General features: G+C 36.4%; 2 protein-coding genes across 8 annotated transcripts in view; one reads left to right on the plus strand and one right to left on the minus strand.

The window, feature by feature from the left end:
• LOC109541007 (sodium channel protein para) overlaps positions 1-4,660 on the plus strand; it is a 29,830-nt gene extending 25,170 nt beyond the window's left edge. For all 5 annotated transcript variants that reach the window (XM_048661791.1, XM_048661787.1, XM_048661788.1 and 2 more), the window contains 7 exons: positions 24-589; positions 643-765; positions 822-1,016; positions 1,075-1,212; positions 1,284-1,391; positions 1,466-2,041; positions 2,097-4,660. In XM_048661791.1, the coding sequence (XP_048517748.1) occupies positions 24-589; positions 643-765; positions 822-1,016; positions 1,075-1,212; positions 1,284-1,391; positions 1,466-2,041; positions 2,097-2,897 (2,507 nt within the window). In that variant the 3' untranslated portion in view covers positions 2,898-4,660. The remainder of the gene's footprint in view (positions 1-23; positions 590-642; positions 766-821; positions 1,017-1,074; positions 1,213-1,283; positions 1,392-1,465; positions 2,042-2,096) is intronic.
• Positions 4,661-6,896: 2,236 nt separating this feature from the next.
• Positions 6,897-15,790, minus strand: LOC109541006 (glycogenin-2). 3 transcript variants are annotated; one of them, XM_019909633.2, is made up of 9 exons: positions 15,633-15,789; positions 13,294-13,429; positions 12,495-12,669; positions 12,154-12,316; positions 11,347-11,473; positions 10,951-11,131; positions 9,439-10,296; positions 8,849-9,122; positions 6,897-8,102 (listed from the first exon to the last, which is right to left on the minus strand). In XM_019909633.2, the coding sequence occupies exons 1-9, from the start codon at positions 15,637-15,639 to the stop codon at positions 7,081-7,083; spliced, it is 2,943 nt and encodes a 980-aa protein (XP_019765192.2). In that variant the 5' UTR covers positions 15,640-15,789; the 3' UTR covers positions 6,897-7,080. The 3 variants fall into 3 exon arrangements, with proteins under 3 accessions (XP_019765192.2, XP_019765193.2, XP_048517749.1); XM_048661792.1 differs by lacking the exon at positions 6,897-8,102 and adding an exon at positions 8,354-8,587 and having other exon boundaries at positions 15,633-15,790; XM_019909634.2 differs by lacking the exon at positions 9,439-10,296 and having other exon boundaries at positions 15,633-15,787.
• Positions 15,791-16,922: the final 1,132 nt, after the last annotated feature.

Raw genomic sequence — 16,922 nt, forward strand, 5'->3', positions numbered from 1 at the left:
ACAATGAATGATTTTTATTGCAGAGATGGAAGAAGAAGATTGCGATTGCCAAGAGCCTTTGGATGAGGGATTAATACTGGATGGAGTTACCGAAGATATAATACTCGATGAATACTCAGCTGATTGTTTTCCAGAGACCTGCTACAAGAAATTTCCCTTTTTGGCGGGAGATGAAGACTCGCCTTTCTGGCAAGGCTGGGGTAACCTCCGCTACAAGACCTTTCAGCTAATTGAAAATAAATACTTTGAAACAGCTGTTATTACCATGATTTTGCTAAGCAGTTTGGCTTTAGCGTTGGAAGACGTCCACTTGCAAGCGCGACCAATTTTGCAAGACATTCTTTACTACATGGATCGAATCTTCACGGTGATATTCTTCTTTGAAATGTTGATCAAGTGGCTGGCTTTAGGGTTCCAAAAGTATTTTACCAATGCTTGGTGTTGGCTCGACTTTGTTATAGTCATGGTATCGCTAATCAACTTCATTGCTTCTTTGTGCGGTGCGGGGGGCATTCAAGCATTTAAAACCATGAGAACGCTCAGAGCTTTGAGGCCTTTAAGAGCCATGTCTAGAATGCAGGGCATGAGGGTAACTATTTGATGAACTTTAGCGAGTTTTGCGGCTCACGATTAATGTTGTAGGTGGTAGTAAATGCACTGGTCCAAGCCATACCATCTATATTCAATGTATTGTTAGTATGCTTGATCTTTTGGCTAATTTTTGCTATTATGGGCGTCCAGCTTTTTGCTGGGAAATATTACAAGGTATTGGACTTTTATTTTAGTTTGGTAGAACGGCAACTTACTGATGGTTGTTTCAGTGCGTTGACAACAACAAAACTACGCTCAGTTGGGAAATTATTCCCGACTACAATGCCTGTAAAGCAGAAAATTACACTTGGGACAACTCACCAATGAACTTCGACCATGTGGGAAAGGCATATCTTTGTCTATTCCAAGTGGCCACTTTCAAAGGCTGGATCCAAATAATGAACGATGCGATTGATTCTAGAGAAGTAGGAATTTGTGGGTTTCACTTTTAAGTTCAGTACATTAAATTGTATTTTTTTTCAGCTGCACAAACAGCCCATTCGAGAGACGAACATCTACATGTACCTTTATTTCGTGTTCTTCATTATATTTGGCTCATTCTTCACTCTCAATCTGTTTATAGGAGTAATCATTGATAACTTCAATGAACAGAAGAAAAAGATAAGTATTGCTATGGCAGGAAATATGGCAGATGTTCTAGAGACTTGTTTTAACGGAAGTTTTTATCTTACGCAGGTGGATCTTTGGAGATGTTCATGACGGAAGACCAGAAGAAGTACTACAATGCGATGAAGAAAATGGGTTCCAAGAAGCCTATGAAAGCCATTCCTAGACCTAGGGTAATTTTGTTGAATTATTATTATTAGAGATTAGGACAACAGCGATGGTAAAAAATATCTTCTTTTTTTTTCAGTGGAGACCTCAAGCAATAGTGTTCGAGATAGTGACTAATAAGAAATTCGACATGTTCATCATGTTGTTTATAGGACTAAATATGTTGACAATGACGATGGACCACTACCAACAGAAAGAGACATTTACGAAAGTTTTGGACTATCTAAACATGATTTTCATAGTTATATTTACTACAGAGTGCCTCATGAAAGTGTTTGCTTTGCGTTATCACTACTTTACTGAACCTTGGAATCTGTTCGATTTAGTGGTAGTTATTTTATCAATTTTGGGATTAGTGCTCAGTGACATTATTGAGAAATACTTTGTATCGCCCACGCTGCTTAGGGTAGTGCGCGTAGCAAAAGTCGGTCGAGTTCTCAGACTGGTCAAAGGAGCAAAAGGAATCCGAACTCTGCTCTTTGCGCTTGCCATGTCATTGCCAGCCCTGTTCAACATCTGCTTGCTGCTCTTTTTAGTAATGTTCATCTTTGCGATCTTCGGCATGTCGTTCTTCATGCATGTCAAAGACAAGAGCGGTTTGGACGACGTGTATAATTTTAAAACATTCGGACAATCCATGATTCTGCTTTTTCAAGTAAGTTTGCACTTTATGGGAGCTTTTCCTTCTTTGTAACCCCCGCAATGTTTAGATGTCCACCTCAGCTGGTTGGGATGGTGTTCTGGATGGAATAATAAACGAAGAAGACTGTAAGCAGCCAGACAACGAGATAGGCGAAACTGGAAACTGCGGCAACTCAACTATTGGAATAGCATTCCTTCTAAGCTACTTGGTGATATCGTTTTTGATTGTAATAAACATGTACATAGCGGTCATTTTGGAAAATTACTCGCAAGCCACAGAAGACGTACAGGAAGGCTTAACAGACGACGACTATGATATGTATTATGAAATCTGGCAACAGTTTGATCCTGACGGAACGCAGTATATCCGATACGATCAACTTTCAGATTTCCTGGATGTTCTAGAGCCGCCTTTACAGATTCACAAGCCCAACAAATATAAAATTGTGTCCATGGATATACCCATCTGCAAGGGTGACTTAATGTTCTGCGTTGATATTCTGGACGCATTGACCAAAGATTTCTTTGCGCGAAAGGGTAACGCCATTGATGAAACTGCTGAACTGAGCGAGGTGCAACCGAAACCAAACGAGCTCGGTTACGAGCAAGTTAGCTCCACCCTTTGGAGGCAAAGAGAAGAGTACTGTGCAAGACTCATACAGAATGCTTGGAGGAAACATAAAAGGCTCCGCGGAGCTACTGATCAATCAGGAGATGAGGAAGGTGAACTAGGTGATGAAGGAGATGGAGACGGAGATATAGACGAACTGGAAGCTCATCAGACAGCAGTTTTGGTGGAGAGAAATGGGCATAAAGTGGTTATCCACAGTCGGACGCCCAGTATCAGCTCAAAATCGGCAGACGTATGAGATCGGCCCCGCCCCTCCTTAACATCACCATAGCACCTGGAGCGCTATGAACTAAGAGGTTACTGGTACGGTTCGTTATCTCGGCTTTTCGTTTCAACTTGATCGAAGTTAGGGAACTATTGCAGTAGTCTTCATGGAATAATCGAGATAATCGGGCTGGTGGATCAGCTTGTGTAAGTGTAGTTTGGTGGAGAAGGTATCTTATTAAAATCATCAGCTGCAAGGCATTTCACACAACTTTTCAAACGTAGCTAAATCATAATATGTATTAGTACAGTTGTATGAACTGCTTAACAATTGCAAACTCTTGCTCTGGATTCGAGTGATGTTCGATTTGAATTCAAAATTTAATATGATCCCAGCGTATTGTTTTTGAGTCAATAGATCAATCGAATCGAAGAAGAGTTTTCAATATGATGCCAGTTGATAAGGTTTTCTATTTACTAGTCTCTCCTGTTAATTTCAAAATGACGACTATTACTCAACATCTTTAAATCAGATTTTTAGAAGACTGATTATTTTTTTCAGTTCTCAATCAATAGCAATAGAATGAATTTGGACTGATTTATGATAGTGGGTAGTTCTCCAATCTAGGTATCTTGTATTATTTCGGTATTGTTAAAAACAATGCAACTTCAAAGCCAATATCATTAACAAGAATACTAACAGTTGGTACGACAGTAAATATAACGAGTTAAGGGAAGAAAATTAAGAACACAATAAAAACCGAGCAATTGCTGAAATAAATCAGCGCTAGTATTCTATGCTGATATGGGCTTTTTCGCAATCCAACCCTTTGAAATTATTAGGATAAATCATACGAAGTGTTAATCGCTTGAGAAAGCTATCCTTCGAGTGCAGAATATAATATTGTTAATAAAATTCAGATTAGAATATGTTCAGCTAGCACTGTTTGGTATTTATCGCTACAGCACGTTACATACAGAATCTTGGATCGACAAGCCCTCATTTTTGTGATAGATCAGAATGATGTAAAAGTACAAATTAATAGGCAGAAATATGGAAGTATTTTTTCCCAAAATACCTCCTATGTTAAAACTATTGTTTCCATAAAGCCGCTGTCGGTTCAAGATATCAGCTTTCAATTTTAATAAGAATTGCATATCTTGAAGAAGTCTATATGCACAAATTAGCAAATGTTGCGATATTATAGCATTTCTGTCAAGTTGAAGAGTATTCTAAACACATTTCTGAATTGTTTGTTGAATCAATTTCACTTTAACCCAAAACTTGACATAAAAGAAAAAATATATTAAAGGACATGTATGTACTTCAATAATTCGAACTTAGCAATAAACTATCCAGGAGCTGATAGTGAGAAACTGAAATCATTTTTTCCTATTGAGAAAAGTCTGGAGTTAATAACGGTGAAGTCGATTCGACCAACACAATTTTAATTTCCAAAGCAGCAATTAAGGATAAAGTTTGTATAATAATGGTGCTTTCTTCAACTGCTAAGTTATCAAGCTAACTTCACATGCTACAAGGATCGCTATCGGGGAGGGGCGAAGGGATAATTTTTGCAAAAATTCAAAAATTTTTGTATGCCTCGTGTAATTAAATTTAATTGACGCATCTTTGTATGTGTGACATTTTCAAAAAAATCACGATTTACTCAACGAGCACAATTATGTAATCGATAAGTATGTATTATCATTTAAGATGTGCTTTTCTCGATCCTAAGTTGCTTTTAATTTGATTGAAATGTCACCCATACCCACCCAATAACTCAAAAAACAGAAGAGCTGTTATTTATAATTTCGTTACAAAATATCTAAATAATTCGTATATTATTGTTACAATTTTATATAAATATTGAGGGTTTGGGAAGTTTATGATGTTAGTCTTAATGCAAGAAAGTATTCAATTTGGAAGTAGAGTTATTCCCAAGCATTCACTTAAAATTGGATACTTCAATTAAAGTTAAAATAATTTAGACAATGACCAATGGCAGTATGATACTATTTAAAAATTACTAGATAATAATTGAATCGAAATTGTCAATGCCTGTCCTATACAGAAAGCAACATTTCCTTGTCACTGATTCTAATTAGTTTGACAATAACAAACTGTTTAGTTACAAATTCAAAATAGTATAATTCAGCTGTGTGCTACACTTATCGCTGTCTAAATTATCTAGATCTACTCAGATTTTTATGATAGATGTTAATAAAAGAAACCCACTGTAAAAATTGTGCTAAAATTAGGTGTAAATAATTATGTTGCTTAAATATTAAATTATATAAAAATACGGACAGGCTCAGGCTGTGTATTAATTTTGTAGAAAAATGGCGTTCAGTCAAACTAGCTGATGTATGGACACTTAGAAGCTATTTAATATCCCCGATTCAAAAAGTCTGGGAAAGATCAATGAAAAGTAAAGTTACCAACAATTGATCTAATTTAAATATGGCCTTGTTAGTAGCTTTCCAAATTAGGCAAAAATCGTTTAAAAAATTATAAAAATAAGAGATAAGGCTAGTATAATTATCAGCATGTAATAAGGGTGTACTTCGCAAATACTCATTAAAAAACTAAGCTTTAAATCAAGGAGCATTTTAGTTAAAAATCAATATTACTTATACGAGATCATCGTTTTAATATAATCAATATCGTTGAGGAGAATTGTTGGTTCTTTACCATAATAAATAATATCAGAAGCTTTCCAAAATCCTAGATGCAAAGTGATAAAATATAACATATAATGGCAATCGCTAACAAAATATTTTAAGCTACACGGCTTCATTGTTCAACTTTCAACTTCTTTATCACAATTCAGGTTTAAGCCAAAAACAGGGACATTTTCTGATATTTGATCACTAGTAAACCAGTTCGACAATAATTTACCCTTGCAGTTTGTTTTTCAAAATGTGTTGAAAAAATCAATTTTCTCGGAGCTCAAAATGACATCAATTTTTGGCTTGAAACTGCTTAATTTTTGTCAGCCTAAACGGGCATATTGATAAAATTAAGATAACATAAGATATAACGAATGCCGTTCCAATAAATAACACATTTGAAGCAAATTGATACATATTTAGCTGTGTAACACAAACGCATTGTGGTAAATTATCATAAGTAAAGAAGCATATACAGTCGTTCTAATAAACACATATTATATAAAATTTTTCGACAATGTTTAAACGCGTGATAAAATGATACACATAAAATGACACAAAATTTTGCACGTATACATATGACTGTATAACATTAACGCTTTGGTTATTTTTGCATTTAAGATCTTGCAACATTTAAATTCAACTATGGAAAAAGAGTGAAATTAGGTAAAATAATTGAAACCGGGACGTTTTAAATGGTACTAAACTTAATTTAATAGGTTTGAATAAATATATAAAGCGAGTGTGTAGAATTTTTGACAAAGTTAGATAATTTCGTAGTTGTATTTGTATGTGCGATTTTCTTAACATCGTGTAGATACATGTAATTTGAAACGTTACTAATGTTATATATGTGTTCATTACAATGTATCTACATTTATAAAACGTAATCATTCATGTAATGAATAATCATAGTATTACAAACAACATAACATATACATATAATTTTTCTAAGCAATCGTTGTTTTAGGATAGCTATTGACATAAAAACTTTAGTTCATAAGCTTTGCGATATTGAAGCGATCTCGATTTTAAATTGAACATAATTGAATTGTCCATCTACCGTTTTGTTACATTTCTATTGTTTTGTTGGTTATCAATTTGAATAAAAAATAAAAAATACAGAAATTATTTTTATCTCAGCTGATGAGAGGTGCCTGAAATTACTTAAGTTTTATATCAGTAACCTCTGACTGATCTTTATTAGATGGTTATTCCTTACCTGTTATTTGCCAACTTTCATTGCAAGTGTCTGCAGTTATTTAAACTGAAGATACACTGAAACCGGCGAAATTGTCGTCTGCTGAAACCGCCGAAATCCCACAGACAAAAATATAATATTCAGGATTAAATAAGGCAATAAAAAACATCTCATTTATTAATCAGAGAGACAAAGGTGTAAGTGTGACGTTATTAGTAACAAAATGTATTATTAATCCTAACAAAAAATAAATAGGAAACAAAATAGTAATCGAGTATTGATCACACAGGCAACACACATAATTTAAATGGCACATTATAATCGCATAAAAGAGCTGATTGAATCATTTTTTCGGTTTAGCTGCTACCTTCTTCGGCTTGTCAGTCTTTCTAGGTGGGGGCGTGGGGGTTGAAGCCCCTTCACTCGGGGGCGGTGTCTCAGGAGCAGTTGCTTCCGCGGTCAATGCTTGTTTCGTTTTTTCCACCGGTGGAGTCGCTGGAGGGGTACCTGGAGTAGCTGGGGGTGTAGCCTCTTCAACTTTAGTCTTTAGTGGACATTGCAGCGGTTTCGCCGTCGCTTCTGCAGCTGCCGGACTTTCAGGCACAGCAGGTTCTTCTGGAGCAACAACTGCAGCTGATGGTGTTGCCTTTAACACAGGTGGTGCAACTGCTACAGGTGGTGCAACTGCTACAGGTGGTGCAACTGCTACAGGTGGTGCAACTGCTACAGGTGCCTCTGTTGCTGTTGCTGGTTCAGGTCTGGGAGCCTCAGCAGCTGCAGGCGTTTCACTTGCCTCGGGCTTAGGAACTACAACAGCTTCAGTTTTTGCTACTGCAGGTGTCACAGCTAAATCAGGCTTAGGAGCTTCAATAACCTCAGTTACTGGATCTACGGGTGTAGCAGGTGTTTCGGGTTTAGGTGCGGCGATTGCCTCAGTTATTGCAGGCTTAGGCTCCGGAATTGAAGGTTCAATGGGAGAAACCGGTGCGGCAGGAGGAGCTTCAACTACTGGAGCTGAAACAGGTTGCTCAACTTCCGCTGCTGGCAGTGGCGCTATAACTGTCTCCTCGACCTTTTCAGCTACCACCGGGACTTCGGCAGCTGCCTCTTTAACTTCCGCCTCTTTTTCAACCGAAACCGGCGAATCAGGTTGCTTAATTTCCGCGGCAGATTCTACTGGACTCTCCTTCGCCGCCTCGTTAATAACTTCGGCAGGAACTGTTTCTAATGGCGGTTGTGGCAAAACAGATTCTGGTTGGCTCGGACTAATTAAAGGTTCTTGGACGGGACTAGATTCAGGTGAATCTACTTTGGGATCGATGGGAGGAACAGGCGGAAGATCGGGAGTGGCCACATCTTGAAGGGCTGCAAAGAGGTTTTACATAAATAACCCTTGAATGAAACCCATTAGTCCATGAAGACACGCTGGTTATGTCCAGGAATTAATAAGCCGTGGATGTCATGCGTTATTGCCTGCCTTTTAATCTACCCCAAACTGTATGACGGCACACACATTACTATAAGCAATCAGAATATCATTCAAATCATGTTTGTAGATTTAAAGTCAGAAATTCGAATGGTACCTTAATCGCCTGGGGCAGCAAAGCTACAAACGCTAAAATAGAAACCGTTTTATTATAATTATTATTGTTACATGAAAGGCGCAACATCTTCAACTGATGGATAAAAATGTAAATCAACATTAATAATATTTCTAATGATTACTGAGATTCGACAGTTTATTAAGACAATTGAAGCCATGAATGATTATTTAGGTGATTTCTTGCTCGGTGTTTTTGATTTAGATGAACTACCTAGTCTCTTTGCTTCGATGTCTAGTCCTCGTAACTCTGATTAATTCCAAGCAGCATTAGGAAAATAAAATATTAATATTCTGAATAATAAGGACGTCACAAGTAGCAAAAACCAACTGTTGAAATTACAATTAAATGAGCATAACACTAAATAAATTTTTGTTCTAGATAGGATGAAAACGAACGATAAACATGCAGGTTGTGTGCGAAAGACACAATGGAAAGATGATTAATAAAAACGTAAACACGCATTCAGGGTTGTGTTAATTCTTTTAAAAAAAATTACTCATTGCACACCTGTTTGGCTTTGGCTTTCGGCAGGAGCGATTTCTGGTTCAGCAGAGGCAGTAGGAAGTTCGGACTCTGCAGCAACAAGCTCTTCAGGCTGATGAGGAGCAGCACTTAAAGTTTCACTGATTTTGCTCCAAATGTTTTCAAACGAATCTTTTCCTAAATAATCGATATTTCCTACTTCCCAAGCTTGTTTTCTCAATACGTTTTCTAGGGCGTCTTGTTCTACAGTTCGTGCTACTCCTAACGTCAACTGGGAGAATGCTCCTGCCAAACCAGCCTAGAAAATAAGAAAAATGTTTCAAAATACTGCCGAGCTATTAACAATTTTTATCGTAACACTACATTGGGGGCCAAGAAAAGTACCGCAGAATATATTCGAGAGAGATGCCTGAAAACCAGAAGATTGCCCTTAAATCCTCTTACCAACCAACGCTTTAAAAAAAATCTAAAGAAGTAAAAATGTCCAAACGATAGTTTTATCAACCTTTGATGATATACGGATATGTTTGGTAATATGTACAAAAAATGTTAGTTTTTATATTAGTCACAATTGCATATATTTATAAAGCAATAAGTATTTTTCGAATACTTACGTCTTCCTGGCTACTATTTTCCTCAATAGTAATACTGAGCGACCTACTGTTGGAGACGGTAGTTGTAGCCTCGCATTCTTTGGGTAATACAGGACTTTGATCGGGAGCTTTTGGAGATCTGGATCGTACAGGACTAGGGGAGGTGAATTGTTCATGAACCTGAGGCTCCTGATGAGTGAAATGGGATTGAGGTTCTTCGGGCGAATGAGTTTCAGCATAGTGAACATGTGGCTGATCATAATGATCGAATTTCTCTGGTTCTTCATGATGATGGTGGTCATGAGGTTGAGGAAATTGTGATTCATTATGGAACTGATGGTGCTGTTGTGGTTCAGGTGGATAATAATGAGCGTCAGGCCGTTGAGGCAGTTGTTCCAAAAGAAAATGTTGAGGAGGACATGGAGAAGGTTGTTGATGGGTTTCGTGATGGTGCTGAAGGTTATGCTCAGGATGCTGAATTGAGGGATGGAACTGAGCAGGTGAATACACTTCTTGAGGAATTGGGGAAGGAGCAGGCACCCTAGGAATATGCTGGTATAGTACAGTAGGAATCGACGGTTGATAATAACTATTGTTTTGGACAGTGTAAGTGCTATAATTATGCGACTGCGAGTGACTATGAATGCTGGGCTGATTAGCAACACGACTAGTGTTTGTATTTAGAGATTCAATGGGCTGATTTTGATTATAATGAGTGGAGATCAATGAGTTATTAGTATTTTGTGAGATTTTTTCATCATACTCGTCCCACGGATCCCACGCACTTTCGTAGTCATCCGCAGACGCAGTAGGATTAGGGGACGGATGGAATTCGGGTGGGAAATAAGATGGACTCATTCCGTGCTGCGACTGACCTTGCTGAGATAAAAAAAATCATGCAAAAGAAAGAAAATTAAAACGTTTAGTTGCTAGGAAAAGTGACTTCATTATAGTTACAGTAATTTTACAAGCACTCACTATTTCAATATCAGTGCATATGCTATAAAAGTGCACGTTAAGTATTAGAAGCCATTTTACTCAAAATACAAAAACTTGAGTCTGTACCGAATCATGCCACATTCTATAACACAGTCTTGGAAATAATTAATAATTCACTCAAATATGTGCACAAGTAAACTGTTTGATTTTTAAAGCATTCCAAAACATTGCAAAACTCAAAATGCACAATATACATACCACGTCCGCATCGAATTAACAGATCGTCGTATATTGAACTTGGAAATAGCACATTAAAAGAACGAAAACTATATATAGTTCGAAAAGTACCTTTTTCTCAACAACTCACCTCATTTAGATTAAAGTTTTCAAAAAACTCCACTGGAGGCTTGTAAAATTTGAAAGCAGATTTAACACATCAGACAACATCGTGTAAAACACATCAATAAGAAGACACATTAATGTTATTAGAGTTAATAAAATTGAAAGAGAAAATGTTTTATAATACAACTGAGTAAATGTTATGGCGAATTGATTTAGAGAAAGTAGAGATTTGGTTAAACACAGTTTACATACCATCGCAGGTGACAAATGAGGGTGGATGAGAGAACAGAAAATATTCCACCATAGCTGTAAAACCTCCTGCAAATGTGAAGACTCGCCAGAGGGTTGAACTTTTTTGGTTTCAGTGTTGAAGTATTGAAGCCAGGGCTTCTGGGCTCCGATAAAGTGAATTATTTTTGCATTTGCTCCAAATCTATAATAGCAAATAATATTTTAAACTCTGTTAAAAATAGAATTGACGCAATTATTAAAATCCCTGATTGTTTATTATTGTACCAACCACCGCCTTCAATTGTTCCAAGTTCCATTAAAGCGAAAGCTTTGAAATGCGCAACAGGAAGTAATCAAGATTTAGGGCCCAGTCAAATTACATCGTTGCATTAAATACGAATATGGAAAATTTCTTACTGTTTGAAAGCTGGAAGATATGAGTAACACGCAGTCGAACACAAGTTGTAGATGAAAGGAAGATGTTTGCTAATATCCTTATGGGCCCAGTCGGAGAAGAATAGATTCAAAAGCCCCTGGTCGCCACCTGAAACAAAACGAAAATCCCGTATTCATTTAGTATTAAAATAAATATTAATTGTTTTGGCTTGGTGAAACTGTAACGATCTCTCTGGGGGATTTACGACTCAAAGAGCGGTTCCTTTATGCAAATACTCCACTTTGTGTGGGAATACCGATGCATATCTTTCAGAATACCAGACCCTAACAGTCCGAAGGTCGCTATTATGTACAGCGAGATGCTTCAACATCCATTGTTAATATGCAGATATGTTTTAGTGCAGGACAGATTTGCAGAAAAATGGTAGAACTTTAGCTTAGTTGTCTGAAAGATATATTTAAAATGTGAGAGGTGCGGTCTATGAAGCTATCGAAAACCTCTAAAAAGTGATTTGATACAATCGAACCATGGCTAATAGGATGAAGCAGACCATGCTAAAAAAATTAGTGCGTTTTGCGCTTAACGAATAGTGACATAGCGTTTCAGTGCCAACATCGCATAGCTATGACATTAATATTTTCAATTTCAAGGTGTTTGATGCTTGGGTGAAAATAATGATTAGGTTCCAGCTTCACTGCCAAGTTATTTAGAGTATGTACGCCAATGTTTACATTTTCAAACTAGCGAATCCACGCGAATCTGGCATCCGCTTGTACCAAAATTTTCGTAAATATTTACTATCCAAATTCAATTAATGTTTCGCTTACCATCAAAGCTGCCCTTTTCCAAGGCAAACTGAATCAATTTGTCGTAAGTTTCCAAAGACGGACGATAGACAAATACTCCGGAGTTGAAGCAGTCAGGCCATCCTACATCTGGAGCAGCGGACAGTTCTTCCCGTTCGAAAAGCTCATCGGAATTTTTAAGGACCTGAAATTGAAACAAAGTAAAGGGGCGGCTGAGACTCCGCCAACACTCGTGCAGATCAAGCGGATGGTTTATTTTAGGTGAAGAGTGGAAGCTAATTTTAATCATAATGCATCTCTTGAAAGCAAGAATAATTACAGTTGCTCTGTAAATATAGTTCGGTTTCCCTTTTAAAACATACCAAGGTGTCTGCATCTAAAAATACGCATTTGTCGAACTGTGTGAGCCGCCAACAGTGCAACTTTGTGAATGTTATGCCTAACTCGGGTCTTTTCAGCAACCTCAAGTTCGCCTCATCTCGTGAATCAAGAATATTCACTTCTTGCACTAGATTGAATACTGATGATAACTTCTCTCTGAAAAGAAGTTTCATTTCAATATGCAAAAAACCAAACTGACAAAAATTAAATTAACGAGTTTCTTTAATTCTGATAAAGCGATGCTCGTAACAGAGATAAATAAATAAGTTCAATGCGAAGTCAATAAACAGTTGATAGACAACAGTTATTTGATAAAAATAAACGAATTAATGTTACATAACGATTTGTGGCGCCCATACATGAAATAGTAGAGTAAGATAGCATTAAACTTGAACAATTGCCAAAAATAAAAAATACATCGCACCTTCATTGAATGGAGGCTATTAAGTAAATTTAATATTAAAAATAGAAGCTAATAGTGCCTTGACTATGCTGTACTCTTAGCTTCAGTCGGGCACTTACTTAACAGCACACTAACTGATCTTGACTATAATAATGACATTAAAAATCAACTAGACATCTATTTTATAGCAACTTTAAAATAAATTGTACTAATTTTGACTTGAAGTGAATGAGTTCAATGTAATCCGAACAGCCATAAAATATTTGATATGCGTATGGCTATCTGATGCGGTAAACATAATTCAATGTCAGCACGTCTATACGCCAGTTATTAATTAATATATAAATTAATGAAAACGAAATGTCCAATAATCTTACCGCATAGCACTAGTAACACCAGGGGTTACTAGAACAGCCAATTGATGAACAGTGCCTGTTTGCTTTAGAGAATGAGCCAAAACTAAGGCACCTAAAGAATAGGAATCATTTGTGGCCAAAGTTACCCACGCTGAACCTGCAAAGGAAACAACCAGAAATATAAATATAATTTTAAAAAATTAAAATAAGAATTAAACGTAACCATAACGATTAGCTCGATTTATCAAACTTGCGAGGCGATTATTTTATGTTCCCGAATAAGTAATGTTTTGGTAAATACATTTTCTGATAAATCTAACAGCCAATTCGATGACATTAATAACATTTGTCCAGAACAAGGAGACTTTTTTAGATTAAGGCGGGAATTGTGAAAGCTTAACAAAAGGGCATCAATTTAGAGAATGTGGGCTTAATATTGGATTTAAATGGCTGAAATTGACTTCAATGAGTTCATTAACGCATGAAAATAGTTCGAAATGGGACATATTTATATGAATGGAAAGTATTAGCGGACAAGTAGAGCAATGCGTGTCCTGGCCCGAAAACCCCGATCTATTAACGATCGGAAACAGTTTTTGGCACTAAAGCTTGTTCCAAAAAATACATTATCACTAAAGTAGGTTAAAAATTATTGGGCAAATTTCTCGATAAATTCCATCAGCTCGGAATAATGTTAAGAATAACTTAATCCACGTGTGATTTATGCACCCGACTTATTTGCACGGGTGTTCCTTCAATAAACATAATTTTCTATTTTATGTTCACTATCGAATAATAGAGATATCGGTTATTAATAAACTCACTAGGGAGTCGGCTCGTCTAAAAATATGGGTGCATTTAACACGACGGAAATAATGTTCTCCTAAATATACCACATCAAAGACTCTAAATGTGTCCCAAGTGCAAGTTTAATTTTCCATTTTATTTTAGTTAACTGCGTATATATCCCTTGTTTTATTTTTAGTTTTAATGTTGGCGATAATATTATAACTATTTCAGATATACGAATACATCCCACACTAAACCATCCTAAAACGATCTGGCTCAGAATCGCCAAACGAATTTGTGAAAATAAAAATGATCCTGTTATTTGCGACGTACGATTTCCAGACATTAAATTTTTACGCAGGTGGAGGATAATGATGGAAGCAAGGTCTTAAGATATCATTTTAGAAATTGATAGACCGCACAGATTTTCTCATTCTCTATTTATATATCTACCTCAATAACATGCTCTTAATGCGTCAAATCAGTTCGCCGTTTCATTCAATATCCTAACAATACTGAGCAAATACTAACTGGGAAATAGTCAGGTTTCTAACATGAATATTTATCATTTGTGACTACTGATTTTGCATTATTGAATTGTCGCTTAAAAAACCAGCTCGAGTTGAATGAATGTTGAATTGAAAGTTACTCCGAAACTGCAGTGTGAAGCGCAGTTTGAACCTAGATTTTCTGTCCATAATAAGAATGCTTTTCTAAAAAAAATCATGGCTGAAAAATGCGCCCACAAAATAGAAAATTTCTTGCTTTGAAATTTCTCAACCTGCAAAATATTCAATTATTGCCAGGTGGTTGTAAATAAATCAACTTGCGAGCGGGCAAACAAAACAAAATTGATGCCAATTTTCAAAAAGAAAAGCGAAACTTTCGAAAATTACTCACATCACTAAGGCGCCTTTTATAATGGACTAACATCGAAATTTGCTGCAAATTTTATCAAAAAAGTCAAACGAGCGTGTTGGTGAGAATATTAAAAAATATAAATTTATATGTATGTACATGTATATGAAAAGGGTGCATTTTACAGCATCTCCAAGTGGAAATAGAAGATTATTATTAAACACATCGAAATAAGTGGATTTTAAATTTTTATCAAAGCAACTTAATCCATCTCGAAACCTTGAAATTCTGTTAGCGGTCATGTCAAATATTCATCAACAATTTCTGATTTAAACAATACTTAATTGCAGACAGTTAGATTTGTTATATTAATGGAATATTGATGAATGAGCAAACCGTTTCCTTCAGACTAATGACTTTCTTTAAGGCAGGTCAAGTGCATATGTCTAGCTGGCTGATAATGATGATGCCCTTTTCCAAACTTATCAGTTAGAACTATTACTGATAAAAACAATTCTCTTATAGTACTATTTTTAGTATCAGTTGAAAAATTTGCAGAATTCTCCTGATCGCAGTTCCGAAAAAAAGAGTAACAAAAGTGCAGAAAATATGTGAATGATGAAAGAACAGGGCGCAAACAAGGTCAATAAGACACCAACAGAGGAAAAATCAATGCATAAGGACCATTAACAATTGAAGGAATGCAGTCTTACCTCCCATAATTGCAAGTTAAATACACCAACACACTATATATCGTCCTGCGAGCCACAGGACTCGCACTCGTATAGAATACAAACGTAGTCGTATAAAATAGCAGGAACGCGAGCGTTGCTTTGGTACGCAGGAACAGGCAATGATGGTTTTATTTCAATATACATGCTTTAGAACCGCGTCTGCTTCGATGCAGGCCAGGGCCCAGCTATCTGCAACTTTAAGAAAAAAAATATCCTAAAATGCCATGCGAACAACACCTTTTCATCTTAGAGAATCCAAATTTACTATCACTTTTGCATTGGCATCAATTTTTTGATTCAGACACCCCGTGCTCTCAAGTCTATTATGAGAGCTCATATAGCGTCTCCCATAAGCCACCAAAACTCGTTTTTTAGAAAGAACAAAACAGACATTCACAGGTAATGAAACCGGTGTGTGAAAGCAAATTATTTAAACAAATAACGTCCGAGCTTTGGCATTTTGCAGCAAATACGCGATGTGTGTATAACTGGCATTCACAAACGTTTTAGTAAGTGCGTAAATGTGTATTTACTTAACCATGAGGTGTACGATACACATGGCATAAAAACACCTAAGTGTTCGCAGTCATTGCTTGAAATCAGTTCTTCTTATTCCTTCCTGAAGTTTCGGAAGCACAAGCGCTTTGCAGCTTCGGAGGCGGTTTACTCGGCGCAGCAGCTAAAATCCCAAAAAAACTTACTAGTTTCAAACTATAGTCGCACACGCTTAACAGTTTTTTGTAAAAATTCTGCTGAAGCGTAGTCTGGGAAATTGGATGGCGTTTAATTTATTCTGTTTTTATTAATAGCTTTACGGTGAAATTACGCCTCATAAAGCAGTATTTAACATATCTTCATAATTTCATGCCAGGTATAATTCCAATCCATAGTGTCTAGTATATGGATAAAGACAATTGCGTTAATTTTGCGTAATATGTCTTGTGTATCAACGCAAAAATCGACCCTTAAGCCAAAATAAGTTTAACTCAGTTATAATAGCGACAATGAAAAATATCATGTGCAATGTTTGTCGTTCTTCGGTTTAATATTCGTTATATTTTTCGGGCTTTGGTACCTCGAAAAATCCCCAGTTTGGAATTTTTGCGCATCTCTGTGTTCATGTACAAGCTAATTGCGCTTAATTGAAACGCACCAAATTAACTGAAATGTATTGATTCATGAACTATTAGAAGACATGAAATTATAAAAATGCATTAAAAATCGTGCCCTTCGTGATGCATAATCCCTACTTAAATTTATAAATAAATA

The sequence above is a fragment of the Dendroctonus ponderosae genome, unplaced genomic scaffold, assembly GCF_020466585.1.
Source record: "Dendroctonus ponderosae isolate FM_Combo_2020 unplaced genomic scaffold, Dpon_F_20191213v2 Dpon_F_20191213_1, whole genome shotgun sequence".
In the NCBI taxonomy this organism is placed as follows: Eukaryota; Metazoa; Arthropoda; class Insecta; order Coleoptera; family Curculionidae; genus Dendroctonus; species Dendroctonus ponderosae.